At 39.0% G+C, this 20,830-nt stretch overlaps 2 protein-coding genes across 5 annotated transcripts in view; one reads left to right on the top strand and one right to left on the bottom strand.

Annotated features, from left to right (window-relative positions):
• Positions 1-1,644, bottom strand: part of fam131bb (family with sequence similarity 131 member Bb) — a 31,945-nt gene extending 30,301 nt beyond the window's left edge. Inside the window, exon 1 of one of the 2 annotated variants that reach the window (XM_079470173.1) lies at positions 1,490-1,644. In XM_079470173.1, the coding sequence (XP_079326299.1) occupies positions 1,490-1,520 (31 nt within the window). In that variant the 5' untranslated portion in view covers positions 1,521-1,644. The remainder of the gene's footprint in view (positions 1-1,489) is intronic. The other variant, XM_079470171.1, reaches the window with a different exon arrangement.
• On the top strand, positions 983-20,028 carry zyx (zyxin). 3 transcript variants are annotated; one of them, XM_079470170.1, is made up of 10 exons: positions 983-1,294; positions 8,476-8,701; positions 9,564-9,808; positions 13,787-13,882; positions 14,654-15,220; positions 15,622-15,754; positions 17,049-17,218; positions 17,389-17,567; positions 18,001-18,121; positions 18,223-20,028. In XM_079470170.1, exons 2-10 carry the CDS (start codon positions 8,482-8,484, stop codon positions 18,334-18,336), a joined length of 1,845 nt encoding a protein of 614 aa, XP_079326296.1. In that variant the 5' UTR covers positions 983-1,294; positions 8,476-8,481; the 3' UTR covers positions 18,337-20,028. The 3 variants fall into 3 exon arrangements, with proteins under 3 accessions (XP_079326296.1, XP_079326294.1, XP_079326295.1); XM_079470168.1 differs by lacking the exon at positions 983-1,294 and adding an exon at positions 1,627-1,792; XM_079470169.1 differs by lacking the exon at positions 983-1,294 and adding an exon at positions 1,679-1,938.
• The last annotated feature ends 802 nt before the right edge of the window (positions 20,029-20,830 follow it).

Genomic DNA, 20,830 nt, shown 5'->3' with positions numbered 1-20,830 from the left:
GAAAAGGAAATTCAAAGGAGAAAATTAGTGGACGTGGCTTGCGTTTTTAACTGTGAATTGATTGGATGTGTAAAAACAGCTGGTGCATTGATTTTGAACTGAAACTTGCAGCAGACTGACAGTTGAAAGGGAAGGAGTGCTCCGGCCAAGCAGTCTAATTTAGGTCATATGAGATGGATAGTCATTTCAGGGCAGAAGCGCATTTTCTGATTTCCGCTGAAGATTATGAGGGTGCATGAATTTTAAAAAGAAAATGCTATTTAGCATTAGCATCGTACTATTGCTCTTTTATGACATATCGCTTATTGCTCCCTGAACTCTTTGTAAGTCGCTTTGGATAAAAGCGTCTGCTAAATGACTAAATGTAAATGCTATTCACTATAAACGCTGCAATATTTCACGAAAAAATAAGAATTGTCATTTTGAATTTCACTGGGACTTTAAAAGCACATGAAATTAATTGGAATTCTTTCACAGAACAAATATGACAAATGTGAAATAATTTTACTTTTAGGTTTTAGTTATGCAACCAGCTTCGTCAGAAAGACCTTCTTCCTCTTAAGTTACGAAAACCTTATTTATGACTGTTTGAAAAGTTTAGCTAAAATAAGAATACTGCAAGAATGTTTTTTTTACTTTGAGAACAGAATGTTAGCGTGACTGGCATTTTTGTGGGTAAACAGCACGGCTGTGATGTTTTGTCTATTTGCTTTCACATAAAGTTGGAACCGGCAGTGGAAAATACTATGGATAGCAAAATAAAAGCTAACCACAACTATAAAAACTAACGTGAAGTGTTGTTTTTGAGCAAGATGCTAAGTTCGATGTCTTTTTGACTGCCGCACAGAGCACTGCGTGTTCCTCTTCTGTCTTTTCTTCTGTGTACCGCTGTGTCTGCATCCAATCAACCCTAGCCTTCTGTATCTCTCCTCATTTGTCTCCCTCTCCCTGGCTCTCTCTCATTCCCTTACTCACCCACTCTGCCCTTACAAGGAAACGCAGGCAGGGCTGATGTCATAGAATGAAGAATGTTTGAAGAATCCAAAGGGGGCGAGAGAATGGGGGTGAGAGATGTGTTTGGTTTGTGATTTACATGACCTGTGTAAAAGTCAAACGAGCAAGAACTTGTTTGGAGCGAGGGATGGTGTCATTCCTTTAAGAGACATAGGGGGAGGGTCCAAACAGCTGTGCGTCTGAGTGAGACAAGAGAGAGTTATCATCTAGAAGAAATCTAACATTTCTACGTCCAGCAGAGAGCTTTAAGAGAAAGAGAGAGACACACACAACCTGAGAGGTAAGCCCTATCTGTTTTGAATAAAACTACCAACTGTAACTAAACCTTTTGTTTGAACGCTGTCCACTGGCAGTCATGCATAAATGTGTTATATATACTTACGGTTGTGTGTCCACTGGCAGTCATGCATAGTAATATATACTTACGGTTGTGTGTCCACTGGCAGTCATGCATAAATGTGTAATATATACTTACGGTTGTGTGTGTATAAAGAGGGGCAGTCCATTTAGAAAAACGTCCAGTCACACATATTTGGTATAAATGTGTCTCTCGGGAATCGCTTCGGGTCTCCTCGCATATTTGAGTTGGCAGCACGCAGATTGTTATCAGCAGTGTTGTCATCATTGGCCGCCGGTTCGTCCCGCCTCCAGCGGTAAGGAGAATGCGGAAGCTGAAACCGGAAGTGTGTCTAGAGTCGGTACATTAGGAAAAAGTTCATGCGGACAGATCATTCACTGGGGTGCAGCCTTACGAAAGCAGTCTTGCTTTAGCAGAATGGTGCGTAACGCCAAGACGGGGATTTAAAGAAAGAAAGAAAGAAAAGCGATAAAAAGTGTGAATTATCCGTAAAGTTGCTGGCATTAAAACGTCTGTATTAGAGAATCTGTTCTGGCATAACTGCACCTCTTCTGGGGTAACGACCAGTAAGTGCTCTCATGTTTTTCAATATATATATATATCATATATCTGATCAAACCCTAACGTTACATTTACATTTGTCGTGGTCGACAATATGGTTGTGTTTGTTGATAGATTGGCTGGACTTGATGCTTTTGGTTGCGGAAATGTCTTATGGTTGCTTTAAACGTTATTCTTAGTCAATGTATTTGAACATAACGTTACACATAACTGTATAGTAATGAAGGGACATTGAAAGGGGTGGGGCATGTGTTTACCGCAGGAACATGTCTAATGTAAACTAAATCAAAGTCTCAAATATGAAGTCATCTTTAGATGCAAGGGGAGAGTTTGACAAAATAATAAGATGATTTTACTTTCTAACTCTTATTAAGCTTCCGTGTCGGGAGATTAGCTTGCTCTCGTGTCACTGGGTTTCCAGTCAGATATCCATATAAGGTGAAAGCATGTTTTAGCCTGCACTGATAAGCGAAGACAAGGAACAACTTGACAACTATAAAAACCTTTCAGTGTCAATTCAGTGTGTAAAAAGAGACCGTTCTGTATGAAAAGAGGATTTGTCTGGGTGGAGTCCCTAAAGGTGACAATGGGGGTTCGCTGGCCATAGGATTTTCCTGGTAAATACGAATATTATTTAACGGATGTTTGATCGTCGTCCTGGAATAAAACCTTCAATGAAGTATGCCTGTATTCAGTGTAACGTTCTTGTTTGTAAGAAGACATTCAGCCGGATGGGTTGCTTGAAGCGTTTGTAAAATGCAGACGTGTGCCACATGTCCTGTAAATGTTAAGCCAAGCTGCCGCGTTGCTTAGCAACCACAAACTTCGTGTTGATCCAAATAGCTTAAAACAACAAAGCTTATTTCCATGAATGCTACGTTCATTTCCTCAAACTACGGTATATCGAGGTAACGCACATGCGTCTATTTATTTCACCGTTCATTTAACACACGTGTTAAGAATATGGTGTATATGAAATATATGTGTATGTGTATGAATGGCCGAAGGCACGTAATTGACGCACTGCATTGCCCACGCGCACCCAATGACGTAATTATGCTAAGAAATCGTGTGGCTGTGTGTCATTCATTTTTCAGTATGCTAAAGTTGACAAGATTACTTTTACATATTTTGTTGTTGTACCAAATAACAGAGCAGATTTGTACTTTTAATGTTGGGCTGGGAAAGGAAATTCCTCGCATATTAGTCATTGTAACGGTAATGTGATCGTAGATATTGTTCAACGTCAGTGATGTCATGGGTGACAAAATCTTGTGGAACAGACCGCTATGGTTTGCTCATCGAACAGTCGATGACAGCTCACCTTTTATCATTGTCTCTGTATCAGGTGAAAAGTATCTATTGCTTTCAAACCATTTTTGGTTTGATCCACACTTTACTTTACACACACACGGAGCAGTCATCACAAATTCTTTTCTACATGCTTTGTAACTTGCTGTAACCCTGAGACACATTGGAGATGAGATCATCTGTAGAGGAAGCCAGAAAACTGCAACGTAAAAAATGAAAGCCATAGAAACCCACAGCGGAACTATGATAATATTATCTTGGTTTGTGCCGGTGTGTGTTTGACTTGTGATAAAGAGCTGTCTGCCCATCGGCAATCTTCAGTGTCAACATAGAAGAAACTTCTCACTGCATTTTCAACATATCCCGTTATTAATTTCCTTCTTGTGCGTGCGCGTGAACAACAGAATGTCAGTGAGTTTGCATGTCTCATGCACATACGCTCACCTAGTTACCAAAGTTTGCCATTGACTGTAACAATTCGAGGCCACAATATCCATCAAGGCTGCACAAGGAGGCTCCATGGAGCCAGCATCTGATTTAGATCAGTCTTCAGTCCATCCATTGGGCTATTTCTTATATCCAAATGAAAAAAGCAGTCAGACTCCTTATATCTCATAGTCATTGTGATCGAGTGATGAAATGCAGACGTATGACTAAGACCTTTGGAATCTTTATATTGCAGCTGTTTCTCCTTCCACAGCACACACACACACACACACACACACACACACACACACACACACACACACACACACAGTCTGAAAGTGTTAGTTTGATCAGACCAAATCCGTTGCTGGAGCTATTCTCCATAGAAGTCACGTAGTGTTTCCATTGGATATGTTTTTAGACTGGATTGAGAAGTGTTACAGGTGTTTTTTGTATTGTCTATATTCACGTTATCAGAAATGTACCCATATCATTTTATGTACCCAAACATAACTGCTATCTGTGAAGACCAAACACACAAAGTGACAGATGGTGGCCTCATTGAAAAGGGAAAACTATGAATTGCTCTCAGTTAGAACTAAAGAAAGCCGCTTTATTAGTCTTTTTATTAATTATTTGAATCAATGTTCAAAGAAGGAAGAGTAGGTGTTTGTACCAAAACCAAAACTAATTGACGATGATGCTAAGCTCTTGTTCTCCTTGATAGACTAAGCTGAAGAGAACTCAGACTTATGAATGTGCTCATCTTTTCTGTTTTGTGGCAAGAGACACTTAGAGAAAGTAAATTCCATTGGTCTTTGGGACCCCCGGTAGAGCATCAGGTCTGCCCACCTATTCACACACCTATGTTCAACCAATGACCGTTGTTTAATAGTTGTTTTAATTGTCTGAAAGTTCGACATGCAGGCTGTAACAAATCAAAAACACCTTTGTTTTTACCAGTATTGGTTTAAAATGACACCGGTCTTTGTTGTTTTTTCGATTTTGCTTTAAGTATACCAGGGCCTTGGGTACTCTTTAAGCTTCTTTGCTATTGATTTGGAGATGAGGGATGCGATACAAAAACTATAGGGCTTGTGGCTGTCTTATGTCTTGTGTGAATATTTCATCGGGACATACACCTCTGCATTATTAAACGCCACATCTGTGCAAGAGGAGAGGAGAAGAATTCGCACTTCACATGTACCCGCCTCGGCACACTCAAAACTGCAGCCTTAAAATAGTCTTAAACCCTCTCTGATGCTGTGTCCCAATTCTCCTACTTGTACTATGCCGTGATGTATGTACTGTTTTTCTACAAAACCTTTTAAGTGTCCATGGATTCACACTTCAAATGTTCACATGAACTTGTAGAGTAGACCATACGGGTACTTTGAGAATACGCATTTCAGCATATTATCATTTGGGACATACTAATTCTATTTTCGGATACTAGGACGGATAGTGGGCGAACTGGGACGCAGCGCTAGTCTCTTTTCAACCTTAAATTTTGTGCTTCCACTTACTGTATGATGATATTAAATCCATTAGGAACTCTTCAGATATGAAGATGGTTTGGTAGACCACATCAAAGCATCTCTAACCGCTAGAGAATCATCCTAAATCCGTGATAACTGTCACGTGATTTTCGTTCTTGCCTCAACTTGAAATTGGCTCAGGCTTGTGGTTTTATGTGCGACTTAACTGCTAAACATCCCCTCAATAAAAATCATTCATCAGGAAGTTCAGAATAAGGGTGGGTGGTATAAGAACATATACAGTCAGTGTGACCAGTCAACAAGTCAAGTATTTTTAGGTTTTTCCGATTATGGTATAGAATGTGATCGATGTATGATCCCGTTCTTAGATGTATGTTTAACTATTTGTGGCTTATTCAGTCCCAGTTGTCTATTTTTTCATTTTAATTGATATGTCTTGAGTTTTTGTGTTACTTGTAATGTCAGATGCATGTATAACCTATTTTATTTAGCTTTTTAATTACAAATTGTAACACCATGAACATGAAAACAATTACTCATGGATAATTCTCACAGAAACTTGGTTTCAAATATGTAACCAAGATTATAAAAAATGTTGCATCAACAATGTTCCTTTTTTGGCATTAAAACCAAGGTCTGACATGTAAAGTTAAAATGACTTTTTCTGACACTTAACCACGTCACTGCTCAAAACACAGCATAAGACCAAGTCAGATAACCTTCAGGAATATCAATCATCCCGGTAAGGAAGCAAAAGTGATTGTGAACCATTTTCACTTGTTTTAGTGCAAATAAAAGTGACAACAGGAGGCGAGGCAACAGGAAGGGTAGTCTGGGGAGGACTTCCACGTGCTATGAAGTATCGGGATGAAATCCTCAGATCTATAGTCAGATCTTATGCTGGTGCAGTGCAGAGCCCTCATGGTGCATGAGTCTGTAAGCAGTTTCTAGATGAAGGTATTGATGACATTGACTGGCCCTCACGTTCCCTCATTGGGCTGTTTTAATCTACATACATGTGTCATATTCTCTCAAATAAAACATGGCTGTTCAAAAAAAGTCAGATATGTCTCCGCTGTTGATGATGTAACTTTAAAATCCTGCATGAGGCTAGACTGTCTCATTTCGGTTCGCTTTGGGGGGTTGCATACTTTGCAGACCGAGACCTCCTTTTGAAGTCCGGGACCTTAGGAGTTTCTGTGCGAGAGCGCCCTCTGGATCTCAGATAAGGCGGCATTTAACCGTAATTCATTGAGAAACGAGCATAAGAATTACACAATACATAAGACATTAATGAAGTATATTTTTCTAGAAAATTATAAATGTAACATTTTCTTAATGTGGAAAACTACCTGTAATAGTAATCAACAGTAACACAAGACAATTTTAAACTTTTACCTGGAGAAATATAAAGTAAACTGTTAAAGAATATTCCTTCGGACTAGGGCCTGAAACGTTTGCGTGGTTCAGAGACAACTCCCGTTTTACAACTTGGCACACTGCTTATATTCACAAACGGCAACATTGCACACAGCATGAAATGTCATTCACATGATCTTGTAATATGTACTCTTTAACCTGGTAAATATTTGGAAGGTATTGGCTGATTGACTTAATTGACTCACACAGCTGATGCATTATGGTAATGAGGTTTTCAAATACAAAAATTATTGTTATGTTATAACAATTTTTTGTGCAAAGCGGTGAACACTTTTATCTGTATTATGATCATTTTTTTGTGTTGCTAAATCAAATGTTATATTTATGTTATATTTTACTTGAGAACAAACCTCATATTGTAATATAATTATAGAAGAGGACTGCCGTACATAGCATGTGGGTTTTTTTTGGATGCTACGGTACCTTTTGTTCTCCATTAGTTGTTGACATTAACAGATTTTGACATGATTTGACAGGTCATAATAAAGTAATCAGGCTAGAGTGACAAAAAACATGTCCTCATTTGATGAAGACATAGACCATATTTCCATGTATTGTAAAATGCTTGTATTCATCATCTCCTTTAAAATGCAAGAGTTGAAGGAGTGAGCTAATTGGCCGGGACAGGCTTTGTATGATATTTTGAAAGTGTTTGCCATAATCTGTAATTCATACTTTTGAACGTGTGAGTATTCGATAGGGGTTGCTAGCTGTATTATGAGAAATACAGAAGGGAAACAGTTATGAGTCACAGGGTGAAATGAGACTTGGCTCAGCTGCAGAAGCAGGACGTGGGGAATGAGGTAATGCCGTCATCTTTAATGGTGAACATGCCTAAGGTAAATATTTGTGCATAACTCATGCCACTTGAACACTCCTGCGGTACATCACATCCACATGTCTTAATGCACTTGAACTGTTTCTACTTCATCTCCGTTTAATCTATCCCAAAGCCTCATAAGGGGAAAAACACGGGTCGACTTCAGTCTTGTTGACCTTAGTTTGGACAGCCTGTAAGCGTGTATAAAACAGAAATGATGTTCTGGAACAGTAGAACAGTGAAGTGCTGTGTGCCCATCACCAACTGTGTCCAATGCCTGTGCCATCCAATGCAATGGATTTTAGAGATCTAGGGGTTTTTCATTTGGATAAAAAGAGAATTGCTTGCGTACAGTACATTCCTAATTATTTTTACTGAGCATTGAGAGTGAAAACTAAGTGTGGATATGAAACAAGTTATTTTAAACAACAAAACACTACCTGAGATTATATAAGAGGAAGTGAAATAGTGTCTTGGGATCTTTTTCAAAGATTTCCTTGTTTTACCTAAGCAAATGCATGTGTATAGAGCACACATAATGTTCTCTCTATGGTAGATAATGTTAAAGAAGTTTAAAAGCTGGAACGAAATGATTCGCCATAATACGAATTTACTTCCTTGTTGTACAGTAAAATTAAGTGGAACTGATCTGTTTTAAGATCCCAATAATGTTTTTCAACATATTAATTTGTGTTCCTGCCAAATGTGACTTCACAAACATTGATTTCCTCCTCATGTTCAGGTCATTAAAAACCTGTGATATGTGGCTGAGGTTGTTGAAACGTAACCCAGATGTTTAACCAACTTCTATACAGATGGAATTCTCTCTCTCTACCTCTCTCCAGCTCACGAACGAAAGCGATTCAGGCACCGATCTACAGATCACTCGCAGAACTTTTAAGATTTTCCATATGCTGTTATGCAAAACTCTGCAACCTAGATCAGTCCTTGCTGACTTGAATTACAGTTTCATATTTGCAATAAAAATATTGCGACATGACTATAAGGAATTACAAATGACATGTTTCCGCTTATATCACTTTCAGATTAAGATGGCTGACTCAAACGGCAGCAAGCCCATTGTGGTAACCTCGTCGGTTTCCCTCAAAGTCACCGCTCCTTCCTTCTACAACCAACCTAAAAGGTTTGCATCTGTCGCTCCCCCACGACCCAAAGGACCGATGATGCAAGCACAGCCCTCGTCATTTGTAAGCACTGGGGTGATTGGACGAGTTGGAGAGATGCCCCCGCCCCCTTCGGCTTTCTGTGAGGGTGAGAGTATTTACTTTACTAGAGTCACCAAACCGCTAAACACTGTCCCCCCAGCATTGGTCGGAAAAGGTTTCCTGTGGCTCAGTGGTAAGAGCGTGGCACTAGCAACGCCAAAGGTCATGGGTTCGAACAGTTCACCCAAAAATTACAATTCGGTCTTCATATACTCACCCTCAAGTTTTTCCAAATCTGTATCAATTTCTTTGACACAAAAGAAAATATTTTGAAGAATGTAGGAAAGCAAACAGTTCTGGGGCACTTTTGACTTAATTTTTCCTACTATGCCCAAGAACTGTTTGGTTACAAGCATTCCTCCAAATATACAAAGAAATGTATATAGATTTGGAACAACTTGAGGGCGAATAAATGATGACAGAATTAATATTTTTTGGTGAACTGTACCTCTAATGGTTTGCTTCAATTTATCTTCTCACAAACTCCTTCCAGGATGTTGTTGTTATTATTATGAGCTACCTGTTTTTAGACTTTAATACCGGTTTTGTTTATCTTTGCACTTAGTGTAACATTGCACAATTGTTCTGATTGTCTCCTTCTAGGGTAGCATTGCAACACATGTATTAGGCAACAACTCTGCTGATAGAGAAACGCAAGAAAACTCACGAAAACCGTGATTCAGTCTGTGTTGAAAGAGTTCCATTGGGCGTATGCTGCTGAATCTGGACCATCCTTTCATAGCATTGTTCTCTTTTAGTATGTGATGTATTAAATATCTACATTGCATCCATTTAAGGAAGTACAGAGCCATTGTGCAGCCAATGAAATGCAGGAAGTGAAACAACTAAGTGTTTTGTCATTGTTAATTAGTGCACATGTAATTAAATTCATCGCCTCTGTTCATTAGATTTCCCGCCCCCACCTCCTCCGCCGCTGGATGATGCCGAGCTTCCTGCCCCTCCTCCGGAATGCCAGACCACACCCCCTGCACATGATGCCCCTCCTGCATTCCCAGCCCCACCCCCAGTCGCAGAAGACCTGCCCATTCCTGCACCTCCTGAAGAGTTCCCCTCTGTACCTTCTACTCACTTCCTACCTCCCCCACCTCCACCTCCTCCGCTCCCTGAAACTGGTGCAGGTGTCAGCTCTCAGGTAAGATGTAGATCGATTTTCGTCAGTGCACATCAGGGCTGTTTTAACAAAAGGCAATTCTGTCATCATGTATTCACATTCATATCATTACAGACTTCCAAGATTTTTGTCCGATTTTGAGAGTTTCACTTATCATCGTGGGCTTCAAAAATACCAAATAGGCAGCAACAATTGCCATTTGATAACTGTGTGTGTGGAGCTGACCGAAATTGAATCTTATTTATACACCCGTTCAGTGGAAAATGTGTTAAAGTTCAGACTGTTCTTCGCACAAATCTATCAAATGGGTTTAAAAGACTTGAGTTATGGCTGATCGGCCGCTTGGACTACTACTGTGGTGCTTTTGTCATTTTTGACAGCCCCAGTTCTTATTATGAAACAAAGCATTCCAGACATTATTGAATATATCTTAACAAAAGAAAGTCATGTGGGTTTTTCAACAAAACACAACAACAGGTGAGTAAACAATGATAGACGTTTCATGGCTGAACAATTCTTTTAAAGAAGCAGTTCTATTAAAGTAAAAATTCTGTCATCATTTACTCATCTTTGAGTTCTTCCAAATCTGTATACATTTCTTTATTCTGATGCACACAGAGAAAGATATTTGGAAGAATGCTTATAACCAAACAGCCCTTGCCCCCATTGACTACCATAGTAGGAAAAATCCTTTTATATATATTTTTTTTTTCTTTGTTCTGTCGAACATGAAAGAAGATATTTTGAAGAATGTGGGACAGCAAAGAGATCTGCGACACTTTTGACTACCATTGTAATTTTTCCCACTATGGTAGTCAATGGTGGCCAAGAACTATTTGGTTACAAACATTCGTCCAAATATCTTTCTCTGTGTTCAACCAAACAGAAATGTTTACAGGTTTGAAACAACTAGAGGGTGAGTAATTTATGACAGAATCTTCATTTTTGGGTGAAGTATCCCTTTAATCGTACAAACAGTAAGAATCATTTTTTTCCATACTTACCAAATGTTTTGCCCTGCTTAGACTTTTTAAGCTTAAACAATTCCATTATTACAGTTTATGAAATATGGCATTCCACCATTTTTGAGTAGTATGAAAATTGTGGGAATAGGACATATAAGGGATGATGAAAAATTGGAGCAGTTTGAAGCAGTAAGTTCTGATGTCCTGTGAGACGGAATGGTGTACGCTGACTGCTGACATGTCCATATAAGCACCGGCTCTATTTATGGATGTGTTATTGCGGTGCGGTCGATGTAATTGGGCTACATCACCACTCTCACAGGGCCTCATTCGATCAAACTGACCCAAAGACGATACACTAAGCAGAAGAACTACAGCCATTACGGACAGGTTTCAGTAGCTGTGAATGTTCTCTAAATGTTGTGAGATTACTCCTGTGGTGATGCTGTCTGGTGGCGGAGTTGATTTTGACAGATCCTAAAGGGACAGTTCACACCAAAATTATGGTATTAGCCATTATTTACTCCCCATCGAGATGTTCCAAATCTGTATACATTTCTTTGTTCTGATGAGCACAGAAAGATAGTTGGAAAAATGACTTGATCATTTATTTTGTTCTGTTAAGAAGATATTTTGAAGAATGTAGGACAGCAAACAGTTCTGGGGATCTCTTGACCGCCATTGTAATTCTTCCCACCATGGTAATCAATGGGGTCCAAGAACTGTTTGGTATACAAGCATTTGGTTAAATAACTTTTTCTGTGTTCAGCAAAGAAATCTATACAGGTTTGGAACAACTAGATGGTGAGCAATTCATAATCTTCATTTTTGGGTGAACTATCCCTTTAATTTGATGTATTTAATGTTTTTAACTTTTTTTGGAAGTGCACAAATGCATAAAATGTCTCAGTCATGAGCCTAGTGATGTCCCGATAGACATCAACGCTGGCAGAATTTCCTGTTTTCACTAACAGCTACACTGGTTCTGTCTTTTGCCATAATGCTAACACTTAAAATCTTTACTATAGCAGTCAATGTGATAAACAAGATATTGACAACACCGTTCCAGCCATTGTCACAAAATGATAGAAAATCTTTAAGATCCAGCGTTAAAGTGGCATCGACTTTTTATGTCGTGACATAAGCAATTCCTTTTCTGTTGTCCGGCTATCTGTGGTTTTGTTATCAACTTTAAGGTTAGGATCGTGTTTTTCTGTAGTTTTACAGCACTTAATGAGTGTATATTAGCATTTTTGTTGTTGTTTGCCTTTGACAGAGAATTTTTACCTGGGAGCAGTGCTCGAATTGAATCCCGTTTTATAGGAGAACCCAAAAATGATATGAATGATCTTTAAATATTTTTCAAACTAGTTTGTAATAGAAAATATTGTAAGACAAATCTAAATATCATTTTTTTTCATTCAGTTCTATGCAACAGAATCAAAAACCTTTTTGACCTATTATCCAAATTATAATGATAATGAATTTTATATTTTCAAATGAAAGTGGGGATTTATTAGCCCACTTGAACAACCAGTACAGGACATCACCTAAAAGCAGACTTAGTGGGCGATCACACAGAACACCTTTTCTGTTTACATTTACATTTAGTCATTTAGCAGACGCTTTTATCCAAAGTGACTTATAAAGAGTTACAAAGGAGCAATAAGCGATATCTCATACAAAGAGCAATAGTACAATAGGTGCTAATACAAAGTTACTAGTTTCAACAAAAGCTAGACCACTACCTGTTGAGAGAAGAGGGTTAGTGTATGTTTATTTTTTCAAGTATTCGCCGAAGAGGTGTGTTTTAAGTAGTTTTTTGAAGGTTGTGAGAGATGTGGTTGACCAGACTGCATTGGGAAGAATGATCCACCAGGAAGGAGTTGTGAAGGAGAATGAGCGGGAAAGGGATTTAGTGCCCTTATGAGAAGGCATTACAAGGCGCCGCTCGTTTGCCGAACGCAGGGTTCTTGATGGGGTGTAGGAGTGTAGGACGGTGTGAAAGTATGCCGGCGCAGATCCAGTGATAGTCCTGTATGCAAACATCAGTGACTTGAATCTGATCCGGGCTTTAACCGGTAGCCAGTGGAGAGAGATGAAAAGGGGTGTCACATGAGCCCTTTTGTGCTGTTGGAAGATGAGGCGTGCTGCTGCGTTTTGAACCAGCTGGAGTGGTTTGAAAAAGTGTTTTTTTATGTTGCTATGCAACCACCGCTTTATCCTCTCCACCTTATATCTGCCCTGTGAGTTTTAAGCACCATAACGGAAGGCCCGCCTCTCCTTTCATTTGATTGGGCAATGGGACAAAACTCAAGAGTTTATTTTCAAGCACTCCGCCAAAAATGCAAGGCGCGGCAAAACCGCGAACCTCTCGGCATGCATAAGCAGCGCGCAAAACCCTACCTGCCACCTGAAAACTATTAAAAGAGGCGGATCTTACAGCAAAAAACGCATTCCGTCTGATCGGCCCTTTTTACTATTGTAAATAAACAAATTTCTATATCTTATCTGCACAAATTTCAGATTTGTCATAATCTTTTTCTAAAATGAGTGTACCTGAGGGTCCCCCTTAAGTGTATTTTTACTTCTTATAGGGGGGCCCTAAAGCTTTATGGGGGTCCTGAAACCCCCAGCTCCTCCTCAATTTGAGCACTGCCTGGAAGTGGTGGTGTGTGATGTCTGACTTAACCAGTGGATATTAAACAAGTTTCTACTTTGATCAAGGGCTCAGTGCAGTAATACACTGCTGTGATTTTCTACGGGCCACACTGATGTGTATCATTCTCATATTTCAGTTCTGTTCCTCTCATTGTATATTTAGTTGTATTTCTGTCCTTTTATTTTCTACTATACTTTGATTATATGATTTAATGAATTATAGTCCATGGACGCATCTCAAAAGGCACAACTTCCCTTGTCTTTATTTATATACTGTATGTGTTTCAGCTGTGTTATTTTCTCTATCACACAATATGTTTTAGCTTTTGTTTATGCCACCCGTTCATCATCTCTTGTCGTTCTGTTTTTGTAGAGGCTGCTGGAGAAACAGACGAGTTTTGATAGGCAACTGGGCTCTTTGACTAGCATGTTATCAGAGATGGAGACCAGCGGACCGTTTAACCCAAAGGTAAACACGCAACTACAGCCTCGAACCTCTGAATCCTAAAGGTCAAGAATCAATTAATGTATGGACTGTGTGGGAGAAGTTCACCTCAAACGTATTCACTGTTATGTTGTTCTAAACTGTATGAAAGATTTTTCTTTAGTGGAACAAAAACGTTTTTTGCATCGTGATTAGTCACATGACGGTGTGAGCCTGTTTATGGTATGTGTTGGGATGATCATAAACATATGTTGACATAGTTAATATGTTAGTGGTGCAACCATATTGCGACAGTATTGATACATATAGGGAAGCTACAGTTTGTCTGAGTAAAAATCACTGTGATGATAACACTTCATGACCAATTTCAACATTTAGAACATTTAGAAGTTTTCATTGCCAAGCATGGATTTGGCCTGTTGTTATGGGCATCCTTGCACTGCATATCTTTATATACATCAATAACATTTTAGAGCTGTGCTGGAAGGAAAGATTTGAAGTAAACATCTGAAGATTGTTTACGCAAGTCTGGTATGGGTTTAGAAGACTTGAGATGTACATACTGTACATGATGTATGAACTAGTAAGTGTATTATCAGTGAGCTTGACAACCATTTTCCCTTAAAGAGAGCAGTGTGACAACACTATTCATATGACACTCATAAATTAATAGAGGAAGTTATATTACATAGAGGAAAAAAATGGTAATCTTGCAACAGATATTTTGTAACTCTTTCCTTGTTATGCTTTTGTCAGTTGCATTATGTAGTAATGTGTCTTTGTTTGTTTATTTAGTTACCCAGCCAGTTTTCATCAGCACCAGCGCCAAAGCCGTCTGCACCTCCACCGACTGCCCCCAAGCCTACACTTTCCTTTCTACCACCTCCTGAGCTTCAGGATCGTCCACCCCCTGCCCCCTGGGCTGAGGAGCTACGGGCCCGTGTGCGACCGAACAAACAGAGCCCAGCCTCTGTCCCCGCCCCTGCACCGGCCAAACACCCAGCCGTTGCGCCAAAAACCAACTTTCCTACCAGTCAGCCGAATTCAAATTTTGGTCCTAAAACAGGGAGTCCTGCACCTTCTGGAGGCGCAAGAGTGTTTAATAACTCCGCTAAATCTCCTGCTCCGAGTTCTTTCCCACCAGCCCCTGCCGCTCCTCCTGCAGCTCCTCCTTCCGCCCCTCCTACCCGGGTTTCTCCTCCAGCGAGTGTTCCCGCCCCTTCACATGCTTTCAATCACTCTGCGACGTCTCCCATTGGTAGTCAACAAAGCGTTGCTCATCCTCCTCCTGCTGCACCTCAGCCTAAGATGTCACCTGCCTTATCATTCAACAGACCTACAGGGAACACTGTTTCACCCAAGGTGGGTGTGCTTTGTGTCATGATGCATTAATACAAATACACAAAATAAAATGTCAAAATGATGCATGCAGTGAACTATGATTATCTGCACAACCATAATATCTGGTTGCCCCCCCAGTCGAGCATGCCTAGTACCGGACATGTCCTCGTCATATTTTAAATCCAAAAAACAGAGGTCCGTGCCCATCAAACAGAATGCGAATTTCTGTGAAATCTGTCAAATCCGACTGCGCAAAATCTGCAGATCGGGCCAATGTTCTGAACATAAGTTATGGAGTGTATTCCAGCCTCAACTTGAACATTATATTACTCAGACAAAATAAGAAAATTCAAAGAGGTTTTTTGTAGTTCTGTTGTTTCTTTCAATATCCTTTCTGAAAAACGCTTTGTGTTGTTTGATAGGTATCTGGATCAGGCGCAGGTCCTGGTGGAGCTCCTCTGACTATGAGGGAAGTGGAAGAGCTGGAAAGAATGACCAATGAGTTCATTAAAGACATGGACACACATCCACCTGTGATCACCTCTCCTGCTACAGGTACACACACGCATACACGAACTGCTGACTTCTCATTGAATTCAATTGTTGCTAATGATATATCCTTTAACTATAAGAAAATATCATTGGCTGGTTCACACAATATAGCTAATAGCATAAGTACATTTTGTTTAGAAACTATTGTAGACAACATATGCGCTGAAGGCACACACACACTTTTATCAGCACTCCTCTTATAGGTACACACACACACACACGCTGAGCTTTATCCTCTCCACCTTGGTAACACACCCTTATGATTTTACTTACCTCTTCATGTGCTTTCAGACTTTATTTATTTTTAATTCATATAGATGTCTTGGTTTACCACATTTTAGCCTCAAAGACATCCACATGGTTCTCTTTAAACACAGTAGAAAAGCTTTAATAAACATTGGGTTTACGGTTAAAAAAAAACTCCTTCCTTTTCACATACAGAACATTACTGTTGCTACTCTATGTCCCGCCTTTCTGAAAGACCTCAAGCATGTGCCGGAAATGTAACGACCCTTTCCATATTCAGAACATCAGCTTTCAAAGCATATTGACGGCTGATAATGTCAACGTTGATAATGTCAATGCTTACGTTTGTATAGTCAGTTGCAAATTCTTTAATAATGAAAACGTACTTGCAGGCTGTGAGCTAGAACAGGCAGACACTGTCCTTACAAAGTTGGATTCGCCCCACTTTTTAGAAACATCCTTTGTGCGCAACCAGGTGTTAATGTGCTGCACACACTCGGCTTTTGGAGTTTTGCTGTTTTGGAACAGTGTTGTAAATAAATCACCCATTTCTTATTGTGTCCTTGTTTGGAAGACCCAACTAAGCAATTTTTCAACTGTACAGAAATAGACCGCGTCACTAAAACAACACTACAGCGGGAATAGACAGGCCTTCTTTCTTTGGTTTTAACTTTTTGGGCTGTGTTCTTCAACGCTTCTCACGAACTGACGTAGAAATGTGGGAGCGCGTTTAAACAAGGGGTTTTAGGCCGCTTTAAAATAAAACATCAAAATTTTAAAAATGTTACATGTCTAATATATGCATTAACAAATTGTAACGCACCAAAGATACGGGAAAACACTTTAATTCTTTGATATATTATAGTGACTAGTTGTCATTCAGACAACCCACTTTTTCTTATTTAATTGATTGCAACATGTAACAGGGAATTTCTTGATCTTGAAACAAATGGATCAAGGTTGGTATTTTTAAATGCCGAGGACCACCAATGTTTCAAACGGGTCCTTTAAAGGCACAGCAGGATTTATTTTTCCTTTTCGTTTTTTCCAGAGGTGTGCGGTAAATGTGGAGAGACTTTGTCCAGATCTCAGCCTGCGGTGAGAGCGATGGATAAACTCTTCCACTCGCATTGTTTCTGCTGCGTGACCTGTCAGCGTGCCCTGCAGGGCATGCAGTTCTATGACCGTGACAGCTCACCTCAGTGTGAGGACTGCTACACGGTGAGCACAACACATAACATGTCACCATGATCTTCTCTGATTTGACACTGAATTGTATAGCCTGTTTGTACACAAACACAGATATCGGCTTTTATAGATATATTGGCCTGTTTTTTGGCAATTTTTCTTATCTTTTACTGATTCTCTACGGATGTTATGTGTGTTTGCAGAACTCTTTGTCTGTGTGTTCGCGCTGCGGAGAGCGGATCACAGATCGGGTCCTGAAGGCCGTGGGCCAGTGTTTCCATGCCAACTGTTTCCGATGCACTACCTGCAGCTGCACACTGGAGGGCGCTCCATTCATCACCGACGATAACAATAACCCCTACTGTGTCAATGATTACCATCGGTGAGCCACATGCACCAGTGAAACATTCTTAGTATATACTTATAACTGTAATGATTCATTAATATTACAGAGTAATATTCATATTACAATAATGAGTAATTGCATTATTAAAGTGATAGTTCACGCAAAAATGTGGATCTTTGATTATTTGGTCTAATTGTTAGTACACTGAATTAGTATTTAGTAGAGTATTTTTGGTAAAATTATTAATGCTAAAAATACACAAATAGATATAAACAATCATTCGACTAATGCAAATTATGCATGAAAAAGATATTATTTATTAGTCCATTTAAAAGTAACTTTTTTCACAGATCACATGTTAAAGAACATCACAACAGACAATATTTCAAATGATGAAAATTGTTTTCATGAAATATGTTAAATCGAATCATTCAATTTACATTGTCTTCCCTCATTCTCTCTCTCTCAGTCGTTTCTCTCCACTTTGTGTAAGCTGCAATGAGCCGATTGTTCCTGACCCTGGGAGTGAAGAGACGGTCAGAGTTGTTGCCTTAGAAAAGAACTTCCACCTGAAGTGCTACCGATGTGAGGTAAGACGATTTCTGCTTTTATCTTCACTTATTTACATGCTTTAGAAGTAGAAAAGTTGTTTAACAACGTCGTATTTAAAAACAAGACACTTTCATTGCAGGATTGTTCCCGCCCACTTTCCATAGAGGCAGATGAGAACGGCTGTTACCCATTGAACGGCAGAATTCTGTGCATGAAGTGCCACACCCTACGTGCCAGGCAGGCCAAACAGTGATTGGTGGACACACAAACCGAAACCAAATTAAGACACACAATTGGCTTAGCTGTGATTATGTATTTGCCACATGGCTTTTTTATATTCCTCTCATTTTCCAATTAATAATTTTTACAGTATGTTTGTTCATCATAAATGTAACTTGTTTTCGACAAAGATCTGCTGCTGTTTGCTGAATGGCCTTTATTCATAATTAAATATGGTAGTGCCTCTATCTTTCTTATTGGCTGTTTAGCATACAACACCATTTAACCCCTTTGCATGATGTTTAATATGCAAAGTAAAGATTTTTGGATGAATTTCGTTTTTGTTGTTGGACGGAATTCTGAATTTATAATGTAGTGGCTGATTAGGTGCAGAGGTAATGTACTGCACGGATGTTTTTTGAGCCATGTGACTCTCAGCACGCTTTTACAAATCTCAAAACATCCATAAATTGTACCACAGTTTTCTTCTGAGGGATGACAAAGTCTGTCTATCCCCGGCAATCCATGCCCTTTTTGTTTCCAGACCGATTTTGTGATAAATTGCTTGCTGGGAGGAGTCGGGACATAAATGTAAAACATAGAGAGGGAAAGGATGGGGGAACACAATTTGTATTTGTGATGCACGATTCATTTATGGAACCGTGTGCCTGGTAATGAACAAATATTATAAAAAGCGCATTTGGACCTGAACAATATGAGATGATAGAGATAAGTATTGCCTTGATCATAGACCGTATCGGAGTCATTTTGCCAGAGGTATTTAGTAACGCACAATTAAAAATAAACGATTATTTCCGAAGAAAAAGCATGTTAGTCACTAGGCCTGTTGTAATATCACATACAGTAGACCTTCTGTGATACGTCTATATCAAGACATTGTAGCAACAGCTTATTAAAAACAGTTGGATTAGGGATAAAATGGTATTTTTTTGCACAAAAAGCTTCAGTTTATCCTTAAACTAGAGCTCGCGGGCTACATACAACAGAATATATTCCACGTATCGAAGCTGCAGAGATCCGTTTTGTAAATGTATGCAACAGTGTCATGGTAGCACATGTCTAACATGATTCTGAACAGCTCTTTTTTTTCATCAATGTTTTAAACATTACACACTTCCATCTTCTCACATTCTTCTAGTTCTTGAGAAGGAACCCTACTGTCTCGTTTCGGTCAGACTTATACTATTTTGGCTATCGCTTTGATAATATGTTGAGCAATACAGTATGTAGCGCATTATTAATAGCATACAAACGTTCATCAGTTTTCACTGCACAGCTCTATGTGTCTCTTTTCTGGGATTTGTCCCTGTCCTGTCAATCTAATTATAGTATTTAATGCAATCAACTAAACAATGGCTGCAATCATTAAAAAACAATTACGTGACCAAATCGAACACATTATGCATGACTTGTTATGATATTACAGTCTTTTTAAGGATGACATATTTCCAATGTGGTATTGTAACAGTAGTGCTAATTTCAGTTAGATGGAACCATTTGTGACCACTTCTGGTTTATCCTTCCATGTATGTATATCCTTAATATCAGTGCTGAACACCTAAATTCCTCTGTAATATGTGAATGTGTGTATGTTTACGGTCAAATGTATGCCAACATGTTATTTTTGCTATTGTCTGTTTTCCTTCCACATTTGTACTGTATTCTGAACAAATAAAAAAATAAAATCCTTACGGATTTAAAGTTTAGGTGGTTATATATTTTATTCTGCAGTCGGTTAGCATTTTGTTATGTGTGTTGGGACTAGGGTCACTATATATGTACTGGTATATATCGTCAATAACCGTGATATAAAAAACATGACTATTGATATTGTGTTCATTTTACACCGATGATAATATTGTAAATAATTCAGCTCCTATGCTTTGCAGCTTATTACAAATTCTCTTTGTCTCTCATTCCCGTACTTGTATTTTAGATTTGCTGGCCGAAAAGGAGAAAACGCAAGCTAAACAAAAGTGTAGAGGAATTTAATTTATAGCATTATTTGTTTATTTAAAAAAACATTTCAATAGAAACCGTAATAATATTCTCACTGTGATTCCGTTTGATTATGAGAAACGTGAAATCAGATCTGATATTATCATATGACGGCCCTAGTTGGGACATTGTTATGCCTTCAAAAGGTAAATGGGATGACAATTCAATTTGACTTGATACGAGTACATCAAGCTTTGAACAAGATATCAATAAATATAAATGTAATTGAAGACCACTGTGTTTTTTAATATAGATTTAGTTTATTATGCATTATGTACGTTAGTTTGCAAAATGATGATAACATGATCGACATTTTAAAATGAAGGTTTCTAATTTCTGGAATAGTTTGCTTTAAATGGGAAGAAATATGAAAACATAAAATTCATACGGAATTTCAACCGTGTTGAGTGTTTTTGGAACTGTGTGTATGTGTTTACGTCTTGTGTCATGTGACAGCTCCACAACATGTTCGTTCCCACGCAATGTGTGACGTTCTGCTTTGTGGTTTT

Source organism: Barbatula barbatula (assembly GCF_947034865.1).
Source record: "Barbatula barbatula genome assembly, chromosome: 12".
NCBI classification, from domain to species: domain Eukaryota; kingdom Metazoa; phylum Chordata; class Actinopteri; order Cypriniformes; family Nemacheilidae; genus Barbatula; species Barbatula barbatula.
The sequence above is the reverse complement of the archived record's forward strand: the minus strand, read 5'-3'. Positions and strand labels throughout refer to the sequence as shown.

Bases quoted from the DNA above. Each gene is read 5' to 3' on its own strand.
- zyx (XM_079470168.1), top strand. The intron at 15,221-15,621 runs GTGGGTGTGCTT...GTTGTTTGATAG, and splicing joins GGAACACTGTTTCACCCAAG to GTATCTGGATCAGGCGCAGG. The intron at 17,568-18,000 runs GTGAGCCACATG...TCTCTCTCTCAG, and splicing joins TGTGTCAATGATTACCATCG to TCGTTTCTCTCCACTTTGTG.